At 35.5% G+C, this 23,165-nt stretch overlaps 1 protein-coding gene across 1 annotated transcript; it reads right to left on the bottom strand.

Moving 5' to 3' along the window:
- Window positions 1-984: 984 nt before the first annotated feature.
- Window positions 985-19,725, bottom strand: LOC118185837 (uncharacterized). Its single transcript, XM_035355758.2, has 4 exons — window positions 19,194-19,725; window positions 17,607-17,964; window positions 5,781-6,045; window positions 985-1,739 (listed from the first exon to the last, which is right to left on the bottom strand). Exons 1-4 carry the CDS (start codon window positions 19,723-19,725, stop codon window positions 1,452-1,454), a joined length of 1,443 nt encoding a protein of 480 aa, XP_035211649.2. The 3' UTR covers window positions 985-1,451.
- Between the last annotated feature and the right edge of the window lie 3,440 nt (window positions 19,726-23,165).

Raw genomic sequence — 23,165 nt, 5'->3', positions numbered from 1 at the left:
GTCTTGGAATAAAACTTTCTAGCAACAGCTTATTATTTGAAATGTGAACTACCGTCTGCCGCTTTTAAATTTGTTCTTTCTGAATGTCGCATGTACGCAAGCTGTGGATTGAAGGTTATGTTTTGCTCTTTCCGAAGAGAAATAGTCCTTTTTCATAACTGAAAAACGTTCTGAAATGTATGGTATTAAAATTTCTAAGGAAAAAATAAGCAACAATATTAATCGGAAAGGGAAAAACCGTCAGTCATTACTTCTGCAAGGAAAGAAGACTCAAAACGAATGCCCGGAAAAGATGTGTATTGTTTTTAATATTTCTGAAGTTAAATCGTTAATGGCCAGAGATAATTCCGCAGAAGCAGAAATCAGTTGCAGTCTTTAAATACATATATAGCAACAATAAATAAAATAAATCGAAATTTATCACTTAAAAATGTAAAAAAGGAATAAGTTTCACCAGTTTTTGTCAAGGCATGTGGCTCAAGTCAGAACAGTTTGTAGAACCCTGTATGAAAACTTTAGCTGGAGATAAAAGGAAATAAATCGCGATCCTTGATGAAGCTTGGGTTAACTTAGATGACTGCAGCGAAGAGAAGGTCTTTTTATTATAAAAAACGAAGAGGAAAAATAAATGTACAAGCCTGGTTCCCTCAATGCAAAGAAAGTTTCAGTAAGAAGTTTATGATTGTCGTAGGATTATCTTGCAGTGAGAAATTAAGACTAACGTCATGGGAAAATGTTAAAATCAATTCAACATACTCTGAAGAGAAAGTTTTATGTTCAATATTTACATAAAAAATTCCATTTCTTTATCCCAGTGACTTTCAGAGATTGAAACTTCATTAACACAAAGCAATAAAGTCATACTTCGAAAAGTACCGCTGCATTCCTTGAAAAAGTAAAGACTGATACAGGTATTGCATTTGCACCTTTTCAGTTTATTCCTGCGAAGTCCCCCTGACATTTCATCTATGCAGGAATTCCGGAAAGAGTTTTTTCTTAGAGCAAACCACCACGATTGATGGGTTCTGAAAAGTAGTAGAAGAAGAATGGAAATAATATCCCTGAAACTTTAATGAAAAGCCCATATATCATGGAAAACACGATGCAGACCAGAAAAATAAGCTATCCGATAGAACACAGAAAATATTTTTTACATTTTAAACATTAATTAAACGGCCCCGAAATCATTCTAAAAATGTACAAATTCTTTGTATAAATGCTATTCTAATAATATTGAATTGTTTGAATACTGGTTATTTCATGTTTTCTCACAAGCAAACGCTTTCTGCCAGCTCCAGTTGTTCAGTAAAATACTATTTCCTAATTATAATAAACTTGCATTTTACTCATATTTTTCTCATATTTTATGCCAATTGTATAAAAATATAATATATTTAAAAAGAAACCTTAATTCAAGAAAGATTAATTACTATATTTTGAGTGATGAACCACTATATGCTACTTTTGGGTGGTTTCGCTTTTTTTAGTTTCTTGAAGTAGTCGTGTCCACCTTCAGTTTTGTCAAAGACATAGTCTGGCAAAGCTTCTTTTCCGTAAAGCTTGATATAAGTGGCTGGACATTCCAAAGCAAGCCACTGAAAGTCTTTCATTGTCATGCTGAGATCATCCATAGGTCCACCTTCAACTTTCAAATTATCGGCAACTTTAGAAGTTTTCGTTTTTTCTCCTATCTTGGGAGTATAATCGGCTTTGGTGATTGAGCAATCAGCGAATTTCTCCTGAAAGAAATGAAAGAAAGGTATTAAGATTAGGATTTTGTAATCCATTCTTTAAAGGTAATAATTAACTCTTTTAAGAGTAAAAAATCTGATGTGTACAACACATGACTTCCTTGTACGGAATATTAAATTATACGCATTTTTTCTTGCATTTCATTTAAACTTATTAGATTGAATTAAACCTACTTCGCCGACAGCGCATAAACCACAATAGAATAAATGCATTCTTTAAAATTCACTTTGTTTACCATAGCGAAACTCTGGCGCTAGGTTTACTTAACAGTATTATATTTCGCTCGTATTATAACTCAGTATGCACAAAATTTATATCATTTAAAGAATTATCTAATCGTTGACACACGTTCTATTCAAATACTATAATAAAACTAGAACTATGTATAAAACGAATTAAGCAAACAAAACAAAAAAGAAACAGTTTTTCACAGACGATTGAGTATTTCTCATTCAATTAATTCAGTTTTCACTTCGCGACAAGGCAAAAATACATAAAAACTCAAAATATCTATTAAAAATTACGAAGTAAATCTTAAACGCTTATTTCCTCGAAAAAATTCCAGAAAGGATTAAGCATGATTTAAATAATAAATGAAGGCGTTAATCTTTGTTGTTGCGAAGCTAAGTTTCTCTAGATTGGCAACAAATCCGCTACTCAGCTGTTTCAAATGTAAACAAGAGCAATGGCCGCCATCAAATTAGGCTTAGCGACACTTAAACAATTTTAAAATTGTTGATAATTCTAAAAATATTGCATACAGATTTACTAAAGGCATAAAACCCTTAACCGGAAGATAAAAACAACATAATTCAATCATTTTTAAAGCAAAAAATGTACAATTTACAAACATATAAGAGTAAAGAAACTGAGATCACTGAGCTGGGTAACAGAGTGGATATATATATAAATATATTTATATACGTTTGGTGCGGCCGAACCAAAATACGAGATGCACATCTACATGTTAGCAGTCCTATATACAAAATTTCAACGTTCTGAGACTACTCGTTTTTAAGTTATGCGAGATACGTACGTACAGACGCCACGAAAAATTCTCTTCAGAATTAATTTTAAAGCAGTTTTATAATTTTTTTTTGAAGGAAAAGAGTATTTTATTCTGTCATTACGTACAGATATCACGCAAAAACATCGTTAAATTGCATTCGAAAGCGGTCAAAGTGGATATTTTCGTTGAAATATGCTGCCTGAAGCTTTTCGCAATTACAATACTTCCTTTTTACTTCGTACAAGGAACAAAATGATCATTTTGTGCTGAATACGTAAAAGTGAAAATATATATATATATATATAATTACCGTCTGCAGGCTCTCTGGCGTAAGGTGTCAAAATGGGATATGCCACCACAGAAATCGATGCAAGATTTCACACTTCTTGCTATGCTTTTCACAAAGTTATCCAGCAGCTGTTGAGGTAATTTATCCCATTTCTCTGTCAGTGAACGGGAGGGTGTCCTTGTTTATTGAAGGGCATTTTCTACCATCCAGACTTCTTCCCAAACATATTCAATAGTATTCAGATCTGGAGAATGTGCTTGCCATACTCCAGATCTGAATTGCTTGTTGAATATCCTTTTCTCTAGACACTCTTGCACAGCGAGTTTTCGATGATGACATATTGCGCTGTTGTTCGTGAAAACATATTTATCACTGACATCACCACGGAACATGCGAACAGAGGCAGCAAAACATCCTTAATGTATCGTTGGCCGGTCATAGTCCCAGTTGGAAGCACATCGAGCGACCTACGGCCGTTGGTCATGATCCCAGTATCATGATACTACATCACTACATGCTCCGTAATAAATATGTTAGCCTTCTTAAAAAAGCTGATATATTGCTAAGAACGGGTCACAGAGAGCTATGTATTGCTTAAAAGCATAAGTGTGGTTGTATGCCAAGAGAAATAAAATAATGCCAGAATACTAGGACGTAACAAAAAAAAAAAAAAAAAAAAAAAAGATAATTTATTGCTTTCTGAAATCCAGAAGGCTGAAAAAGGTTTAAGGAACAAAATGGTCATTTTGTGCTGAATACGTAAAAGTGAAAAAATATATATATATAATTACCGTCTGCAGGCTCTCTGGCGTAAGGTGTCAAAATGGGATATGCCACCACAGAAATCGATGCAAGATTTCACACTTCTTGCTATGCTTTTCACAAAGTTATCCAGCAGCTGTTGGAGTAATTTATCCCAGTTCTCTGTCAGTGAACGGGAGGGTGTCCTTGTTTATTGAAGGGCATTTTCTACCATCCAGACTTCTTCCCAAACATATTCAATAGTATTCAGATCTGGAGAATGTGCTTGCCATACTCCAGATCTGAATTGCTTGTTGAATATCCTCTTTCTCTAGACACTCTTGCACAGCGACTTTTCGATGATGACATATTGTGCTGTCGTTCGTGAAAACATATTTATCACTGACATCACCACGGAACATGCGAACAGAGGCAGCAAAACATCCTTAATGTATCGTTGGCCAGTCAGTTTGAAGTCCCAGTTGGAAGCACATCGAGCGACCTACGGCCGTTGGTCATGATCCCAGTATCATGACACTACATCACTACATGCTGCGCCTTTCTTGAATGTTTGCCGAACTATATGCAGTAACACACGCCACATCAGTTAGTCAGGAAAAAAGTACACAAATCAAGTCGTCTTTCAATCCAATTGCGATATTGACGACACCATTGCAAATGGATGTAACGGCTACGTCTAGACAATGGAATGCACACAACTGGACGGCGGGCATATGGTACTGCGTGATGCAAACGTCTGGCTGCTGTTTTTCGGGAGATTTACTTTCAAATAGCAGGAAGTAAATGATTTGCTACCTCAGTGGCAACAACACTGTGGCTGACGTCGAACTCCCTAGCAATATGTGTTATTTTTCGCCGTATTTCAATCTTGCCAGAATTACGGACACGCGTAAAATCATCTAAGTGATCTACTGTCTTCGGCCCTTAGCAGTTATCCACCAGTGTATATACAATGTTAATAAATAAGATAAGAAATTGTTACGATTCCGTAGTGGAAAGCGGTTTAGTTGAACAGATGCAATAATGAAAAAAATATTACAAATTTAAATACAAACAGCCATCTGGCGTCGTATAGCTCCATAAGTTTCTTGAGGTATGTTGTGCAAGGTATGGAACCAACTGCGTACTCATTTCGTCTGCCAAATGTACAAAACGGTACCAAGAATGTCTGGCTGCAGTAAGATACTATTCTTAGGTAGTGACGTCAGGTGCAAAAGATGTGTGGCATTATATAACAAATTTGATTCTTTGTTCTAGTTTGTCTTTCTCCAGACAAGGCCCCCAGATATTCAGTGTAAATCGTGTTTCATTACAAGACCATTTGTCTAACTGGACAAAACTACGTCTCAGTATCTTTTAAAAGCGAGGCCTTTTGTTTGCAGTGCACAGAACAGTAGGTGCTTTCACTTGGATAATTCATGTTCAGTGAAAGGCCTCATTACAGCCTAAACACACGATCTTATGCCTAAGGTTCCCTGATTATAAATAACTTTAAATTTATCATATAACATTTCAGGTTCCTCATATAACGTTTTTTCCAGATTTGCAGGTCACAATCTTGATATAAATCAAGACCTTTAAGTTTAAGGTATTTTCTCCCTTCTTACTGCATACGTTCGTGGTGCATTTGGAAAGCACGTCCGGTTAGCAGTCGGAAAGTCCGGAGTTCAAATGCCAGGGATAGCAGTGCTCACTTTTCACATCTCCTGCTTAGAGAAAACGTAATGATTCATTAAAGTAACCAATCAGGAAAAGACCAGTCTTTGTTCCAAACTCCAGGGGGACTAGTTAGCATTGCTTTGGGAGTTTCGCCAGTATCATGTAAGTTTGTAATTAATCTTTATCATTCTAGATTTGTGGGACATATGAATATCAAATATGGTTTGTTTGAAAGAATATTTAAATGTTTTATGTTTCATTTCATTCTTTGAAACTATTCTCTAAACTAGGATCATCTCTTTTACTAACCTTTGGCTTTTCGTATTGTATTACTGGTTTGAAAGATTTTGTTGGGATAGGGCAATCAACCTTTTGATAGTCTCTCATAGCAGTGGTCATTTTTTCCATGGGACCAGTGGGAAGAGTGAGATTGCCTCTTTGTGCACGGGAAGTTCTTTGAACAGGTATGTCTTCGGGAGGTGGTTCGTAATCTGTCCTGTAAGTTGTTTTTCCTATGAACGGTTTATCCGACAGTTTATAAGAGCGAAATAATGGATGCCACTCTGGTATTTTCCTGAAAGAAAAAAAAAAAAAAATGTGAGAATGAAGTTTTATCTCTATGACTTTTGAATGCATCATTCTTTTTCTGTGAAAAGAGATTATTTGGGAAACAGAATTTGCTTCAATTACGCAAATATTCTTCAGCGATTCTACGCAGATTTTAGTATTATGTGATTATAAATAAATTATAAAATTCAACGTAGTAATTAGCACAAATGAACAAAAAATTATCACTGACTGCAGTTTCGTTTTAAGATCCAGAAGTTGTAGTGCTTGACGTGAAAGTTTTAATGCTGGGTCGAAAGAAGTGAAATGGGCCAAAAGAGACTCGGAACAGGTTTTCCCGCATCCAACAGGAACAGGAATTAATGAAAGCACTAGTTTTAGCCTCCGAAAACTGAAGTTTGTGATATTTATTGCAACAATGGAAAGCTACTGAGAATTTTTTTATTTTCCCTCTGCTTAACTTAAGGTATGTACTTGCTTACCCTGAAATTTAATGGTCTGCCGGCTTTTCTTTCATTCGTAGACCGCATTCACCCAAAATTTTGTGAATGTTGTATAAATGAAGGCTCGATATTCTGCATTTATAACTAAAACCCTTATCACATACGATATTTGTTGCCGGAACAAAACGTTTGGTGGAACAGTTCTGAGAAACGCTCTTTGGCGAAATAAGGTTACCATCTTCACTTGGTAAACAGGCTGAAAGCCAAACAAGAATCAGTTATCGCACAGATTGGCGAAAGTGACGTTTCCTTTCAAGTGACGTTTGCTTCTTCGTGTTGTTTTGTATCGCTCACACCCTTTTCATTTTAAACTTTATTGTTAGTAATGGAAGATAATAGAAAGGTGATTGCTATCAAGTTAATCACTTTGATCTCCACTCTGGCACTTCAAGTAACAGATAAACCCACTTCTGGTTACAGTAATCAATTACATCAGTAATAGCCAAATTCTATGTACACTAAGAATAGTTTAAAACGTGTGCTGGATAAGTCTATTTATCAGACATTATTTATGTGTATTTTCTGTTGTCTGCATTCCAATGAAAATTTGATGGCTCACTGGAAAATTTGTGACCTGGTGAAAGCATTTTCTTGACTAAATTTATGGCTCATAATTACTGTTCTGTCCATTCAAGCAAACAAACAGAGGGAAAAAAAACCTTCTATGACAAAAATCTTTATGGCTGTTATTTACATCCTCACAGCTACCAGATACTATTCAGCAAAATGAAGATCAAATAAAGCATATGAATACTTGAGCAGTCAAACATGTGCGAGTTGTTTACTGTCCCACAGAACACTCGGTAATATACCTAAAACACATTAATTATACCAACTCTAGAAATTAGGTGGTGCACATCATGAGTTTGTTTTATGTGATCATGGCAAAGCCTCGAGGGATATCTGCCTAACAGGAGGGATCCCTTTGTAGAAGATTTGGTACTTTTCCGTTTTGCCGGCGCAGGCGATAAAGTTGCCAATAATGGTACAACTGATGCCAAACGGTATATCCTCGCTGGTAATCTTTTACCCCTCATTTTCAAAAAACAAGTCGCAGCCATTTCTTATCAGATTGATTGTTTCTTTCAATACTGGCATACTATTACATAGAAATTTTACCAGATGGTTCAATTTTATGCCCTAAGGCCATTCGAGGTAATTAAGTCAATTAGGATGCAATCACACCGCTCACCCGAAGGCGAAAATATAGAATAGGCAAAGTCAAAGGTTAACTTCATCAATTCTAATGAGAATGCACTAGGGAGGTAAAACACTGCGGTTTTACATAATTTCCGAGTAAGCTATTCGTGCGAATTGAAATAATTCATGAATTTAAACTTGTATTCCAAACTAAGATTTAACTTTAAATTAATGTAAATAAATACTGAAAGAATTAGATTTTTGTAGCGTAGTTTACGTGAGATGAGATCGCTTGGAGTCACGTGATACGAACCGGCGAATAAGGATGTTGAAACATGAAAGCATAATAAATTCTTAAATGAATGCCTTTTTACAAGTTTATTGTCTTTATTTATTAGCTTTTTACAAAATTTTTAAGCTCTATTAAAATGTTTATTCTTTCAAAATAAAAAAATCTTAAAAGTAACATTTGTTAACATTTTTTATGTGTATAACTGTATGTTGTCGCTAATAAAGTCTGCTTGGCGAGATTTGCGCCGGCGAAACGAAAAAGTACCGAAGATTTTTTTAAACTGGTTCGTATACCAATTATAAATGGAGAAAACCAAGAAAAAGCCTATGTAGCCAGCCCGTTCGCGGCATTCTAACCTGAGACAGAACTACCAGTGTTCAACGACGCTTCTGCCACTAGTAGGCCCATGGATTGGAAAGTACAATTCATTATGTAAACAGACATGAAGGTGATAATCAGTTGTGCACTGTTTTAAGTAATCAAATGTTTAAATGCACAGCTGTTACATTTCTTATTATTTATTAGTCATGTTTATATTACGTATATCACACATATGATATAATTATGAATTAACCCAATAACAAAATGTGTACACTCTTTAGTACTCACATACTCATCAATTATTTTTCAACTGATTATTACATATCCATAATAATTTGCAAAGAACTGATGACTACAGTTGCTGCCAATTACATGATCGTTATATGAATTATTCGTTATATGAATAAGTAACTTCAAATAAACTTTTTGGCAATGCTCATTTTTGTATTCATACATACATATATATAAACATCTAATAAGTCGTATATTTACATACAGATAGAGAGATGCGATGGTTTAGAAGTTGTTAATATATATTTATTAGTATTAATGTAATGAATAAGATTTATATTAATGAATGTATATACAAATGTTTTTCATCATGCATAATAATAAATTCAGAAATTTCCAATGTTTCAATATGTAGCATTTACAATAAAAGTATAGTTTCTAATGTATTTATAATTCAAAAAGTATTTCATTAATAACATGAAAATAATAGACAAATTTAATGAATATTCTAATTATTACATAAGCTATGCTTTTCTTTATTATGCATCTTTTATGCTGTTTAAAATGTGTCATTGATTATGCAATTAATTTAAAAGATAAGTAATTAGGAGAAAAGCCGCGCATATACAAACGGATTTTAAAAAATTATTCAACTTAAATTTAAGAAATAAAATTCTATTATGTAACAGTGATAATACACGATCAGCACGAAATACGACAAATTTGGCGAACTTTTGGCGACGAACAATTTGTAAACAAATCCGAACTGCAAGAACGTCGTAAAATACTGTCAACTCTGAAATTTCCACGATTATATATTTAATGAATATGTAAACATTTTAAAAATAACTCAGGCAGACAGCAATAATTAAATCGGCCTCTATTTTCACCGTCCATGCTTCACAGTGAGAGCCATCGCCATATTGAAAGTTACCCGTGATCCTTCAGAAGCAGAACTTTCGTCTGATTGGTTGAACGTTCGAGGAACACGTCTCCAGCCGGAACATTTTCGGAAAAGTTTTAAAATTTTGCTCGTAGCCGGGACATGTTCCTCCTAGCTAGACGATACATTTCTCGGAAGCCTCCCGCTTAAAGCAGTGTTACTAGAATCTCGTTTCACGGAATTGTCCCGGGTAGCCGCGCGCGTCTCTAGAAGTGATAGCCTCTTAAAGCGTTATCACATTAGCTGTTTGTTGCCGGAACAAAACGTTTGCAGCAACAGTTCTGAGAAACGGCCTTTGGCGAAATAGGGTTACCATCTTCACTTGGCAAACAGGCTGAAAGCCAAACAAGAATCAGTTATCGCTCAGATTGGCGAAAGTAACGTTTCCTTTCAAGTGACATTCGCTTCTTCGAGTTGTTTTGTATTGCTCACACGCTTTTCGTTTTAAACTTTATTGTTAGTAATGGAAGATAATAGAAAGGTGATTGTTATCAAGTTAATCACTTTGATCTCCACGCTGGCACTTCATGTAACAGATAAACACACTTCTAGTTATAGCAATCAATTACATCAGTAATAGCCTAATTCTGTATACACCTAAGAATAGTTTAAAAACATGTGCTGGATAAGTCTATTTATCACACATCGCTTATGCGTATTTTCTGTTGTCTGCATTTCAATGAAAATTTGATGGCTCACTGGAAAATTTGTGACCTGGTGAAAGCATTTTCTGACTAACTTTATGGCTCATAATTACTGTTCTGTCAATTCAAATGACAAAAATCTATATGGCTGATATTTACCTCCTCACAGCCAGCAGATACTATTCAGCAAAATGAAGATCAAATAAAGCATATGAATACATAAGCAATCAAATATATGCGAGTTGTTTACTGTCCCATAGAACACTCGGTAATATATCTAAAACACATTAATTATACCAACTCTAGAAATTAGGTGTTCACATCATGAGTTTGTTTTATGGTTTGGTTTATTGAGATTACAGCAAAGCACACTAGGGTTATCTGCCTAAGGGAAGGGATGCCTTCGTGGAGGACTTTCTAAGGGAAATTGGCTCGTATACACGTTATACATGGGGAAAACCACGAAAGCGTCCATGCAGCCAGCCCGTTCGCGGGATTCGAACCTCGAACCGAACTACCAGTGTTCAGCGACTTTACCGCTCGGCCGCTGGTGGGCTCAGTTGGTTTTATGTGATTACCGCAAAGCCTCGAGGGATAACAACAGGAGGGATTCCTTTGTAGAAGATTTTTTTTTAAACTGGCTCGTATACCAGTTACAAATGGGGCAAACCAAGGAAACGTCATGTAGCCAGCCCGTTCGCGGCATTCTAACCTGAGACAGAACTACCAGTGTTCAACGACGCTTCGGCCACTAGTAGGCCCGTGCACTTAATTGGAAAGTGCAATTCATTATGTAAACAGACATGAAGGTGATAATCAGTTGTGCTCTGTTTTAAGTAATCAAATGTTATAAATGCACAGCTGTTACATTTCTTATTATTTATTAGTAATGTTTTTATTACGTAGATCATACGTATGATATAATTATGAATTAACCCAATAACAAAATGTGTACACTCTTTAGTACTCACATACACATCAATTATTTTTCAACTGATTATTACATATCCATAATAATTTGCAAAGAACTGATGACTACAGTTGCTGCCAATTACATAATCGTTATCTGAATTAAAAGTAACTTCAAATAAACTTCTTGGCAATGTTCATTTTTGTTTTCATACATACATATATATATACACATCTAATAAATCATATATTTACATACAGATAGAGAGATACGATGTTTTAGAAGTTGTTAGTATATATTTATTAGTATTAATGTAATGAATAAGATTTATATTAATGAATGTATATACAAATGTTTTTCATCATGCATAATAATAAATCCATAAATTTCCAATGTTTCAATATGTAGCATTTACAATAAAAGTATAGTTTCTAATGTATTTATAATTCAAAAAGTATTTCATTAATAACATGAAAATAATAGACAAATTTAATGAGTATTCTCATTATTACATAAGCTCTGCTTTTCTTTTTTATGCATCTTTTATGCTGTTTAAAATGTGTCATTGATTATGCAATTAATTTAAAAGATAAGTAATTAGGAGAAAAGCCGCGCATATACAAAGGGATTTTAAAAAATTATTCAACTTGAATTTAAGAAATAAAATTCTATTATATAACAGTGTTATAATACATGATCAGCACGAAATACGACAAACTTGGCGAACTTTTGGCTACGAACAATTTGTAAACAAATCCGAACTGCAAGAACGTCGTAAAATACTGTCAAGTCTGAAATTTCCACGATTATATATTTAATGAATATATACACATTTAAAAAATGACTCAGGCAGTTGTATTACAATAAAACAGCAATAATTAAATCAGCCTCTATTTCCACCGTCCATCACTTCACAGTGAGAGCCATCGCCATGTTGAAAGTTACCCGTGATCCTTCAGAAGCTGACCTTTCGTCTGATTGGTTGAATGTTCGAGGAACACGTCTCCAGCCGGACTGGAGTCTTTACTGAAAGAAGCGAGAGCTGCGGCTTCAAAACCACACAAACACCCAGGTGCCAGGCTCCCACCTGAGACTAAATTCAAAATTAAGCAGCGGAATTACTTGCGAAGAATTCGGCAAAGGTCACGAGATCCCAATATCCGTGCCCAGTTTCGCAAGATACAGAACGAGATAAGGACCGAAACCCGCTTATTAAAACAAGCGGAGTGGAAAATATACATTGAGTCCCTAACGACTGAAGACAACTCGATTTGGCGCGCAGCCGCCCGATTACGCAAATATAAAACATACATTCCGCCCCTTCAAACGGCCGATGGCGCACAGATGGCCTACACTGACTCAGAAAAGGCGAATGTCATAGCTGACAGCCTTGCAACTCAATTCACACCAAACCACGGACTCCTACTGTAACCGCCCGGTTACACAGGGGCGCATACAAGCACGGGTTAAAGATTTTTTAACACAACCTATCACAACTGAACTCAGGCCAACGGACCCTACTGAAGTCATGGTTTTCATAGATAAATTGAAACCTGACAAGGCACCTGGCATAGATTCTATTTCGAACCGCATGATCAAAAACTCCCCCCCTATGTTTATTGTATGGATCACGGTACTCATAAATTTAATGCTCAGGAGAAGCTATTTCCCCGACTGCTGGAAAATTGCAGCAGTCGTCCACATTCCAAAACCGGGACAAAATTTAAACTTGGCGGTCAATTACAGACCCATTAGTCTGTTATCTTCTCTCTCTAAGATCTATGAATTTGTCTTACTTAATCGCCTGAATGAATTCTGTCGGGATCAAAATTTACTAATCCCGGAACAATTCGGCTTCCGACCTAAACACTCCACGGTACACCAGTTACTCCGTGTAGTGGAATTCATTCATGAAGGCTTTCGTAAGCGAGAGAAAACTGGAATTGTCTATCTGGACGTTGCCAAAGCCTTTGACATGACGGGATTATTTACAAGTTCATGTGGCTTGGTTTTTCGGCCCATCTCATTAAAATTATTAACTCGTACTTGACCAGACGCAGTTTCCGCGTGCGAGTTAACCTCGAATTCTCCTCTCCCCGCCCAATCTATGCTGCGGTAGCTCAAGGTAGCCTCCTTGCCCCTGCAATCTTTAACCTTTATGCAAATGATATTCCTAAGGCCCCAGATATCGATCTTGCGTTATACGCAGACGATACAGCCATCATTTCACAACACTCCTACACCTTCCAGGTAATCTCACAATTGCAGAGTTACCTTTCGACCTTAGAACTCTGGCTCGGTCTGTATAAAATCAAAATTAATGTCCCAAAATGTGCTGCCACTATGTTCATCCGAAGAAACATCCCAAGTTTACCTAATTTAATGCTCTTCGGTGAACCCATTCCCTGGGTCTCTTCTTACAAATATCTAGGTGTTTTACTAGACTCAAAATTAACTTGGCAGCCTCACATCCGCAAAATCATAGCGGGTGCGACAGCTGTCAAAACCGCCCTATGCCCCCTTTTAGCTAGTCATAGCGACCTGTCAACTGATAACAAAATCTTGCTCTACAAATCAATGATTAGGCCGGTTCTTACGTATGCGTGTCCTGTATGGGGCCCATGTGCACTGACTAACAGAAAACATGTCCAAATTTTTCAATCTAAAATGCTTCGGCAAATTTCTGTACAAACCTCCGTGGTTTGTACGGAACGAAGAGATTCATAACGATCTCAAAATTATGCCCATTAATCGCTATATACAGCGACTTTCGAAAAAATTTTTCAAAAATATTCAACGTGTTGCAAATCCTGTGCTTCATATGCTACCCGTATACGATCCTGCTGTTGCTTCTTCCCGGAAAAGACCCAGAGCGGTTCTTAACAGGGAAGATTCAGCTCTGCCATTTAAACGGGCTAGATATGAGCACACTGATAGAATAACTACCTCTCGTTCCTTAATCCCCCCCCGCCTCTAAAGTTCTTTAATGCACACGGCATTAACTCGAGGAACCTCCTTTAACGTTTCTTTAATAAGAAACATCACAGTCAAATAGGACTGATTTAAAATACTTTAACCTCAAATGAAATAAAACTGTAAAAGATTTTTAAATTATAGCTTCTCTCTTCCTTTAAAAAGGAACTTTCTTAGGCGCTTAACAGCGTCCTTTTTGGCCTTTAAAAACCGCATTGAATAGCGGTCAAAAATGAAACTTCTCCCTCCCAGCTGATCACTGGCAGAACTACTTTTTCGACCTGTCTCCCTCCCACCTCGAAGAACGCGCATCGGAATTCCCCTGCGTATTCTTCATCTGACGTATGCTAAAAATGATTATCAAGGTTCAAGGAAACTTCACCTTTTATTTTTCTAGTCAAAGTTTTTATGGCTGCCCCTATCTAAATTATTCTGGCCCTTTTTTCGGCGCAAAATTAAGACCTTCTGAGTTTTTTGCCTTTTTTGACTCAGTGTGAAGGCACTTACTCCAAGTCATTCGGCTTATCAAAATTTTACCCTATTTGACAATCCCCTCTTTCGGATGATTTAATTTCCTTTGAAGATGTGGAGGTAAAGGCGTAATTGCCTATGAACTCCGTAAATTGCACTTCCTTGATCCTTGATCTCCAGCCGGAACATTTTGGGAAAAGGTTTAAAATGTTGCTCGTAGCCGGGACACGTTCCTCCTAGCTAGACGAAACATTCCTCGGAAGCCTGCCGCTTAAAGCCGTACTACTAGAATCTCGTTTCTCGGAATTGTCCCGGGTAAGCGCGCGCGTCTATAGATGTGATAAGAGCATTAAGAACTTGAAAACCATATTGTTTGAAGCATTTAGGGAAAGAAAAATACTCTGAGTTTAGGTGATAAATGATGAAGGCCTGGAAAATTTCTTACGCACAGTATCAAAGATTATAGAAGGATAATTATGGTGAACAGCAAAACCTTTCAGAATATTAAGTTCATTTGCCAGAATGATAGAAGTGGAGAATAAATGAGTTGTTCGATGAAAACGTGAAAGAGACCGCTATTTTTCGACGTATGAATAAGCTGTGCAAACGTGCAGGCATAAGAAAATAGCAAACAGTTTACGAAAAACTCTCATGTGAGAGTTTATCTTTCAAATCGTAAAAAAAGGAGTGAGGGCAGAAACAAGGATTAGCATTTCTTCTTTATTAGTTAGATGTGCTATTTTTATTAGTTATTTTTTAAATTTACTAAATTCAATAAATATGTTTGCTGATTAAAATCAGATTTTTATTTTAGCGTCATCAATATGACTTTTTTTTTCCTGTTATATGTTATTGCACACCGTTATCAAAAATTAGCTAAACTATACATATAGTACACCATTTTATCTGATAACACATTATTCAACTATTAAAGGAAAAAATACCAGATTTGATCGGAGCAAGGGCTCCGGAGCGTTCAGCAGGTTTGTTATAAGGTCTGTTCGAAAAGTAATGAGACTCTTCCTAGAACAACTGCTATATAAGATATTCACAAATCACTTCTTGAGATCTGCGAAAAGCTTCTTTAAAGTAGTTAGCTTGGGAAGCTGCACGTCGTCGTAGACGTTATAGAATATCATTTAAATGCTAACTAGTTATTTTATGTTAATTTACTTTTCTACCAAGCCTCGTTTTCATTTCCCTGCCAGAATGTAAATTTCCAGCCTACGCGATGTTCAAATTAGATAGAAGAAAGGAAGTATTTAAAGGAAGGTTTTGGAGAGTGAAATCAAGGCGTGTTCTGCCTGCTTGAAGACCACGTTGCTAATTTATTTCTTTAACCATCAGCATTCTGCGGCGTTGAGTTATTCTGGCCATTCGGCTTGTTTACGCATTCTTCGGTCAGAGTCAGCTTGCGAGCTATTTAAACTGTGAAGCCGTTAGGCCGTACTTAAATTTGATTAAATTTAGATCATCCGTTATTGCTGATTTAAAGCCAAAGCTTTTGTCTTCTGTAAGCAAGAGTTGGTGCCGTCTGTTAAACTTTATATGGATTAATAAAAGGGTCTTTTACACCCTCTTCCTGTCTCCGTGGTATTTATAAGACACGGTGAAAATTCATAAGTAATCTTTTAGAGTTCTGGTCTAATTGTATACTACGTAAGAAGGCCACACCTTATAACGTATCTGGTAGCAATGTAATTTTGGTAGCTTTGCTGGGACGTCGTCACGTGTGAATATGTTCAACTGGTGTGTTATGGCTGCTTGGATGTCATGGATATGGTCACTATGATGACTTCTCATATTTAGTTACAATTTCTGAAAGAGAAAGTGCTCAGCAGAACTAAGTTCGGATGAGCTAAGGCTTCTGGAAAACTATAGGAAAGAAAATTTACGTGAATTTCTGTGACTGGAAGAACATTATGATACACAGTCTTAATGTGATACATAGAGCGGTATCGCGATGAAATTTCATCAGTAAATCAATAGTATCTGTGCGAACATGCCGTACTCTTATACGGAGTTTGTCAGACACTTCACAGTAAAAAGGTGATTAACTACGTGCCTCCTCTATGAATAATTATCAAAAGACAAATCACCATGGATTTGATTTTTGACTTGCTTATTTTTCCTTTTTTTGGACGAGAGGAGAAAGTAACAGGTGACTTTGTCAAAGTCTAACAAACTGGTAAAAATATTCAAATTTAGTTCAGAGTAATAATCCGCGTTATCATTTGACGATCTGTACGAACGACAATTCTCACTTTTTCTGTGTTTCGTTTATTTTTGATGATGTCGATCTTCAAAGACAAGTTTCCTTTTAGTTGATTTTCAAGGACCAATTCTTTTATGTCGATCTGCAAGGACAAGTTCACATTTTGTCGCTGGTATGAACATTTCCTGTGCAGTGTAAACATTTGCGCTATGATAACGCTTCCAGTTTATTTACCAATATCCCTTTTCAATACGTTTCCCATGCATTTTGGGACTTAAACACGCACCGCTGTTCAAGTGTCCAGTCTGTAACACGTTCTTGTCACAAAAAATTAATTTATGCATAATAGCTCTAACACTGGTCACACTTTGCCGTCCGCACGGGCACTGGTTTATTATATTAAACTGTCCAGATTATGGGAAACGCATTAGAGCTATCAGCATAAAAGAAAAGATGTCTTCACAGAAAACATTTTAAGCGAAATTGCTTCGTATTCACGTTACACATGGGGTAAACTACGAAACTCTAACGTAGCCATTGCATTTTCCAGGATTTGAAAGCAGGTCGAATTATCAGCGTTCAGCAGGTCTTACCAACATTGCCAGTAATAGGTCTTGTAGCAGCTAATGAGCGAGATCAGAAGCGTTTGCTTCTAAGTGTGATTCGTTGCAGTGTTGCCAGTTTTTTTTTGCTAGTCTCATTACGTTTTGAACAGACATTTTATTAATTCTTGTCTTTACTCTATTTTACATTCAGCTATTATTATTATTAACTACTATTATTATATACAACTATATCTATATTATATTCAAGAAACGTATGACGCTTTAAATACTTTTGTATTGAATTGCGTCATTCATAATAAGAACTCAAATAAAAATTTTAAATTATATTTTTCTAGGTAAAATTAAAAGATGAATGTTACCGAGGAACGACATGGTGGGCTGGATAGTCTACTTTATAGTGTGAGACTCCCTGAAAATCTCCTTCAAATCTTTGTTCTGCGGGTTTCGGTGTGATCTTGATAGGTTTCTCTGCATGAAGAGGATACTTGTAATCATGCGCATGAGTAGTTTCGCTTTCGAATTTTCCAGTACCAGGCTGCCATTTTGGTGTTTTCTTGAATGGTTTAACAGGTAGCTGATATTTTGGAGTGTAGTCTGTTTTGTGCGTCGTTTCGCCTCTGAATTCTCCGCCGAACTTTAATTCGCCTTTTTTGGGTAATATCTTGTCCCGTTTGAGGTGCGGTGGGGCCTTGTAACACAAAGCAGTTTCAGTTTCGCCTGCAAATAATTCGAATGACACCTGAAGGAACATTAAAATTATAATAATTGCAGTGAATTCTAATTGTCCTTTTGTAAGACTGTAATATTCAGTTGTTTCCAGTGTTTAAATTCTAAAAGTCTTGGAACCCTACGAAAAGCCGTCGGACATGGCAAAGAAAAATGAACAAATACATCAATAATTATGAAGTAATTTAAATTAAATAAAGTATAAAAATATTTATAAATTAATATAAAATAATAATTTGAAGAACACTAAGTTAAATATCTAAAAATGAAATGGAATTAGAAAAATAAAGTGTGACTAAATTAGTGAAAAAAAAGCATGGTCCACCCAGAACAAAAGATCTTGATCAGTATTATCTGTGATCAGATACAGTAGCTTCCTTAGTTTGACTAATAATAATTCGTTTAAAGCATTATTGACTGGATGGATTGTGTCCTTAAATATTTCTCTTCCGGAAGAAATAGCATTTCAATGTTTTCTTTCCTTCTCCGTTTCCTTAGGAGTACCAGTTTTACCACACATTTTGTTCTTCGGAGAGAAAATGACATTTAGCAGCTAGTATCGATAACAGTTTTATTAAATACTAAAAAGAATGTTGCATTAATGACATAATTTTCTACTTATATTGTTATCATTTATACCTCAGCTCACCTTACTTGGGGCTCCGGAGCCCTCTCGCTAGAATCAAGATTTCGCTCAAAAATCAAAAAATGCCCCAGACGGGCTCCGGGTGAAAAGCCTTAATTGTATGTCATTTGTAGAGACATTTTTTTTTTCTTTGGAAAAGCCGGAGAGATGAAAAATGAGCACTCGCCTTCGCCGGGAATCGGACCACGGACCTCTGGAATACCGGCCCAGCGTCCAGAACCACTACACCACGAAGGCACGCTAGGAAGGCGGGAGAAATACCTTATACATTAATCGTTAAAAGTTAAGAATTATTGTTTTATACTGTCAATAAATTTAAATGTAAATAGAAAAAGGAAACCATAACTTTGTTATTGACATATTTACCTTTGCATATTGAAAATCATTTATCTAAACAAATATCGTTTATTTAAAGAATTATATGCATTCAAAGAAACCATCAATATATGTTTAGTGGCTTTTGGATCTGGTTATTGTTTCCGAGGGATGAAGATTACAATAAAAAGTTTGCCTGCTTATATATTCTAGTTACTCTTGTTAACGAATCAAATGCTTGAAATTGAAAACTGCCTACCTCTAAACTCTTGTCCAAGCTTGGTTAGCGTACATTCTTTACCAGTTACAGGTTGTCTTCTCTGTGTGGGTTTCGGGGTATAGCTTCTGCCATATGTAGTCACGCCTTCTATCTTTCCGGGTAAGGTACCTGGCATTGTTCCATCCTTTCTGCTTTCAACGCCTTTTATCTTACTTGTTGGCACAGCTTTCTTTACCCCATAATCGTGTTTATAGGTAGTGGAACAAACCATCTTCCCTTTTGCCTCCTTGATGATCTTTGGGCGCATGAGGGGACGACGTTGAATGGGGAAAGGTATATAATCCCTTTTGGTGGTAGAAACTTTCACAGTTGGCTCGTCTCCTTTCCATTTCGCTTCTCCAGGTGGCTTCAATGGCTGCACTCGAGGCTGATATCCAAAATGTCTGTACCTATCTTTACTCTCAGTGATAGGAATTTTGCCATCTGGATCTCTAGCAAAAGGAACACGCCTTGCCTTATGTTCACATCGGTGTCGGCCGCAGACGCATATTTGGCAAATGCACTGCCTCATGCCTCGGTTCTTCATTTATTCTGAAAACCATGTATTGAAATCAATTTGTTTTCATTCGTGTGATTGTGATTGAGGGCTATTAGATCCATAGCGGAAGCTGTATTTGAAAATATCAACAATAATCACGAGCTCAGATTTTTGCATGGGCATAAAAGATTAACCAGATCTTAGATAAACTTTTAGCGTGAAGGTTGCCAGTGTGATTAACAAAATCATGATATGATGTTACTGGTCTTTAAATTATTACGTAACTAGCTGTTACCCATGGACCTTATAAGAGATAGACTAACCCAGTGGGCGGGGCGCGCATCACCGACATGTCGGCAAGAAAGAGTAGGGACGATCTGGTTTACTTTAACACTGAAACCTATGGCGTTTCTATCACATAACTCTCTTTAATTATTAAATGTGATACGTTGTATAGTGATGAGATTATGAAAGCCACAATTTATTCCAAATAGGATTCAATATATCTCATTAAAGCACTTTTTACTGCATTTCGCGCATTTTTTTCACGCGTAATTCTTGTACAAACATCTTTACTTTGGTAAAACGGTAAACACTCTAAGGACAAAATTTATGAACTTAATTTTGCGTAAAAATAAAGGAAAATTAAATAAGATTGATAGTACGCGATGCTTTGAAAAAAATAAAGTAAAATTAAACAAGATCTGATAATTTTTAATGAACATTTTCAGGTAGTGATTTTCCAAACTATAATAACATTACAAAACGATCATATTTATTTGATTATATGATCATTAAATTATTTACATTAAAGTGGATTTGTTATTTTAATAATTCATAAAATTCGGAGCATAAAATTTTCTGAACGTAATGAAGGAAAAAAAAAAAAAGATAAAATAAAATCTAGAAGCACTCTTTTTTTAAAGTTTTGTGTGTTACCTTTTTATTGAATATCGTGTTCTTCGCCCTTAAACCACATACATTTGAAAACAGCATATCTTTAGAATTTCTGCACTGGAGATAAAACTGTTATTTTCTGTACAGTGCTCGCTCTGAACTCGTTGAGTTTGTTAATCAAAAATTCGTTAAAGGTTTACAAAATATGAAATAGATTAAAACGAATTCCAAATTCTGCCATCCAGATGCCGATGTTCGGGTGGAGGATTATTCAAAATTTGATGGCTCTAGATACTGTTGTTTTAGTCACAGTGCGAGAAACATACATACATTCATGCAGATTCTTCATTATTTAATTTCTTTACATATATTACAGGGAGATAATATTTGGTAACAACAATTTGAAAGGAGACACGGACATTTATAGTAAAACAGCGCAAAATGCCGCTTCGAAACTAACAGCCTTTCTAGGCTACCGCCGCTTTGGGCTAATAAATTAAATTAACGGTAAATAAAAAAAGAATCTGATGCAGAACTAAAATAATTAAAAAAATAATCACTATAAAATACAAGAAAAATTAATTATTACGGTTAAATACAATTTTAATATTATAATTAAATGTATAAAAATTTTTAAAGAGTCAAAAGTGTTTATCACTATGTTGTATTATGAAATATAATTTAAATAAAATTCCTTTACAGAAATTGTGCTATAATACTCATATATAATTTTAAAAAGCAGCACAATTTAGAATTTTAAACAAAACTTTCAAAAATTCGTTTTTAAATATTTTAGTATTTTTTACTTATTTACACCAATAAAAAGCATAAAAATTGCAAGAGAAAATTGCTTGATTGAAATTTTCTATTAGTTCAGATTTAAAATATTATTTTCTAAAAGAAGTAGTTACAAATTTCCTTATAGCATAGGAAAAGTTAAAAAAAATATCCGGCCCTGAAAGCATACTATAGCTTTATAATTATTTGGAACGTTAATTATGCTTGATAAATATGTTAAGTTTTTAAAAATCAATCTCAATTTTAAAAATAAAAATATGTAGAAATTCGAATTTGTGAAATGAGGCGCTACAACCCGCTTTTTCTCGACAACTATACACGCTGCAATAGGCAACCAATGTTAAATTTCTGCAAGCCGTCCCTACTCCTCCGGATGTGATCAAGGTGAGAGCCGGCAACGCCTCAGACGAGGGAGAAAACCCGTTTGGGTTAATCTATTTCTTATAAGGTCCATGCTGTTACCCGGCATGCGTTGCAATGTTACTTAAAGCAGGGTTTCTTAAACAGAGGGTCGCGATCCCCAAGGAGGTCGCCAAGAATTTTAGCAGTTTTGATATTTCTGTAACTTATTATAATAATTTTATGATTATCAAATATTATGCAATGTATTTGAAAATAGATATAGATAAGACAATACAGATAAAGAAAAAAAAAAAAAAAAAAACGAAAACGTTTCGACGCATTCTTTTTATAATATAAACGTTCGTTTTCCTTGCTCTGCACGTGACGACTGTTCGTCTGTTACTTATTTAAAACTTTCACATTGTTCTATGTCTTAAAATTAGAAATTAAAGTTATTGACCTAAAACTGCAATAGTATATTACAGTGCAAGTGAAAAAAATTGACAGATTCACTCACGCGTGTCTCGGATTTGCGCAATACTTATGATGCCACAAAATTTTTGTAAATATTTATGGGGTCCTGGGGGTTGTGAAAAAATTTCAATGATAAAAAGGAGTCGCGAGTGAAAAAAATTTCAGAAACCCTGATTTAAAGGAAAGAAAGTGTGTGTTTTAATTATGTTTATTGAAGTGCTTTTGTTTATACAATATTTTTTTGTTTTTCCATCTGGTACGCACATGAATAAATTGGAAGTTTTACCAATTCAATGAGCAAGCCACAAGCTGTCCACGTGAAAAGCATGGATTTTCCAAGTTTAGTCCACGAACTTCCAGCAGTTGTCGCTGTGCTTTGTTGCTTATCTGCAAATGCGAGTCGCACCGGAAACTGCAAATATTTAAATTCGAGCGGTATAGTTTGTGTTGGAATCATTGGGATACGTGGCTGTTACTCGGCATGCGTTGCAATGCTACTTGAAAGAAAGAACTTGTTTGTCTTTTAGTTATATTTATTGAAGTGCTTTTGGTTATAAAATATTTTTTGTTTTTCCAGATGGTGCAAATTTCCACCCGCGCAGGACATTCCTGGTGCTTCGCAATAAAAATTATTTCTGTGAATAAAAAAATTAAAAAAAAAAAAAAAAAAGAAAAGAAAAGAAAAGAAAAGAAATGAGCATAACCAGAGAAAATTAAATAAATCTGCTAACTAAATATGAATGCTCGGTAGTGAAAGTTGAAGTCCTGTTTTACTCCAAATTTCAAAATATTCATTGTTATTTAAACACTTTCGTGCAGGAAAAATATCATTGATTGTATGTATTGTTACGAATTTGGCATTTAAATAATTAACGTTAGTTGAATTGTAAATTAAATGGTTTTATTTCCCACGCAGTGCAGCGCGTGACAAATATTAAAAGAAAGCTAAGCCGGAAAATTGA

This window comes from Stegodyphus dumicola, chromosome 3 (genome assembly GCF_044657685.1).
Source record: "Stegodyphus dumicola isolate Sdum_Otavi_A_Nest chromosome 3, ASM4465768v1".
In the NCBI taxonomy this organism is placed as follows: domain Eukaryota; kingdom Metazoa; phylum Arthropoda; class Arachnida; order Araneae; family Eresidae; genus Stegodyphus; species Stegodyphus dumicola.
This window is presented reverse-complemented; position numbering and strand designations above follow the sequence as displayed.

Bases quoted from the DNA above. Each gene is read 5' to 3' on its own strand.
- LOC118185837 (XM_035355758.2), bottom strand. From the start codon at position 19,725: ATGAGGCAGTGCATTTGCCAAATATGCGTCTGCGGCCGACACCGATGT. The intron at 17,965-19,193 runs GTAGGCAGTTTT...AATTATTTGCAG, and splicing joins GCTTGGACAAGAGTTTAGAG to GCGAAACTGAAACTGCTTTG. The intron at 1,740-5,780 runs GTTAGTAAAAGA...CATTTCTTTCAG, and splicing joins TACAATACGAAAAGCCAAAG to GAGAAATTCGCTGATTGCTC.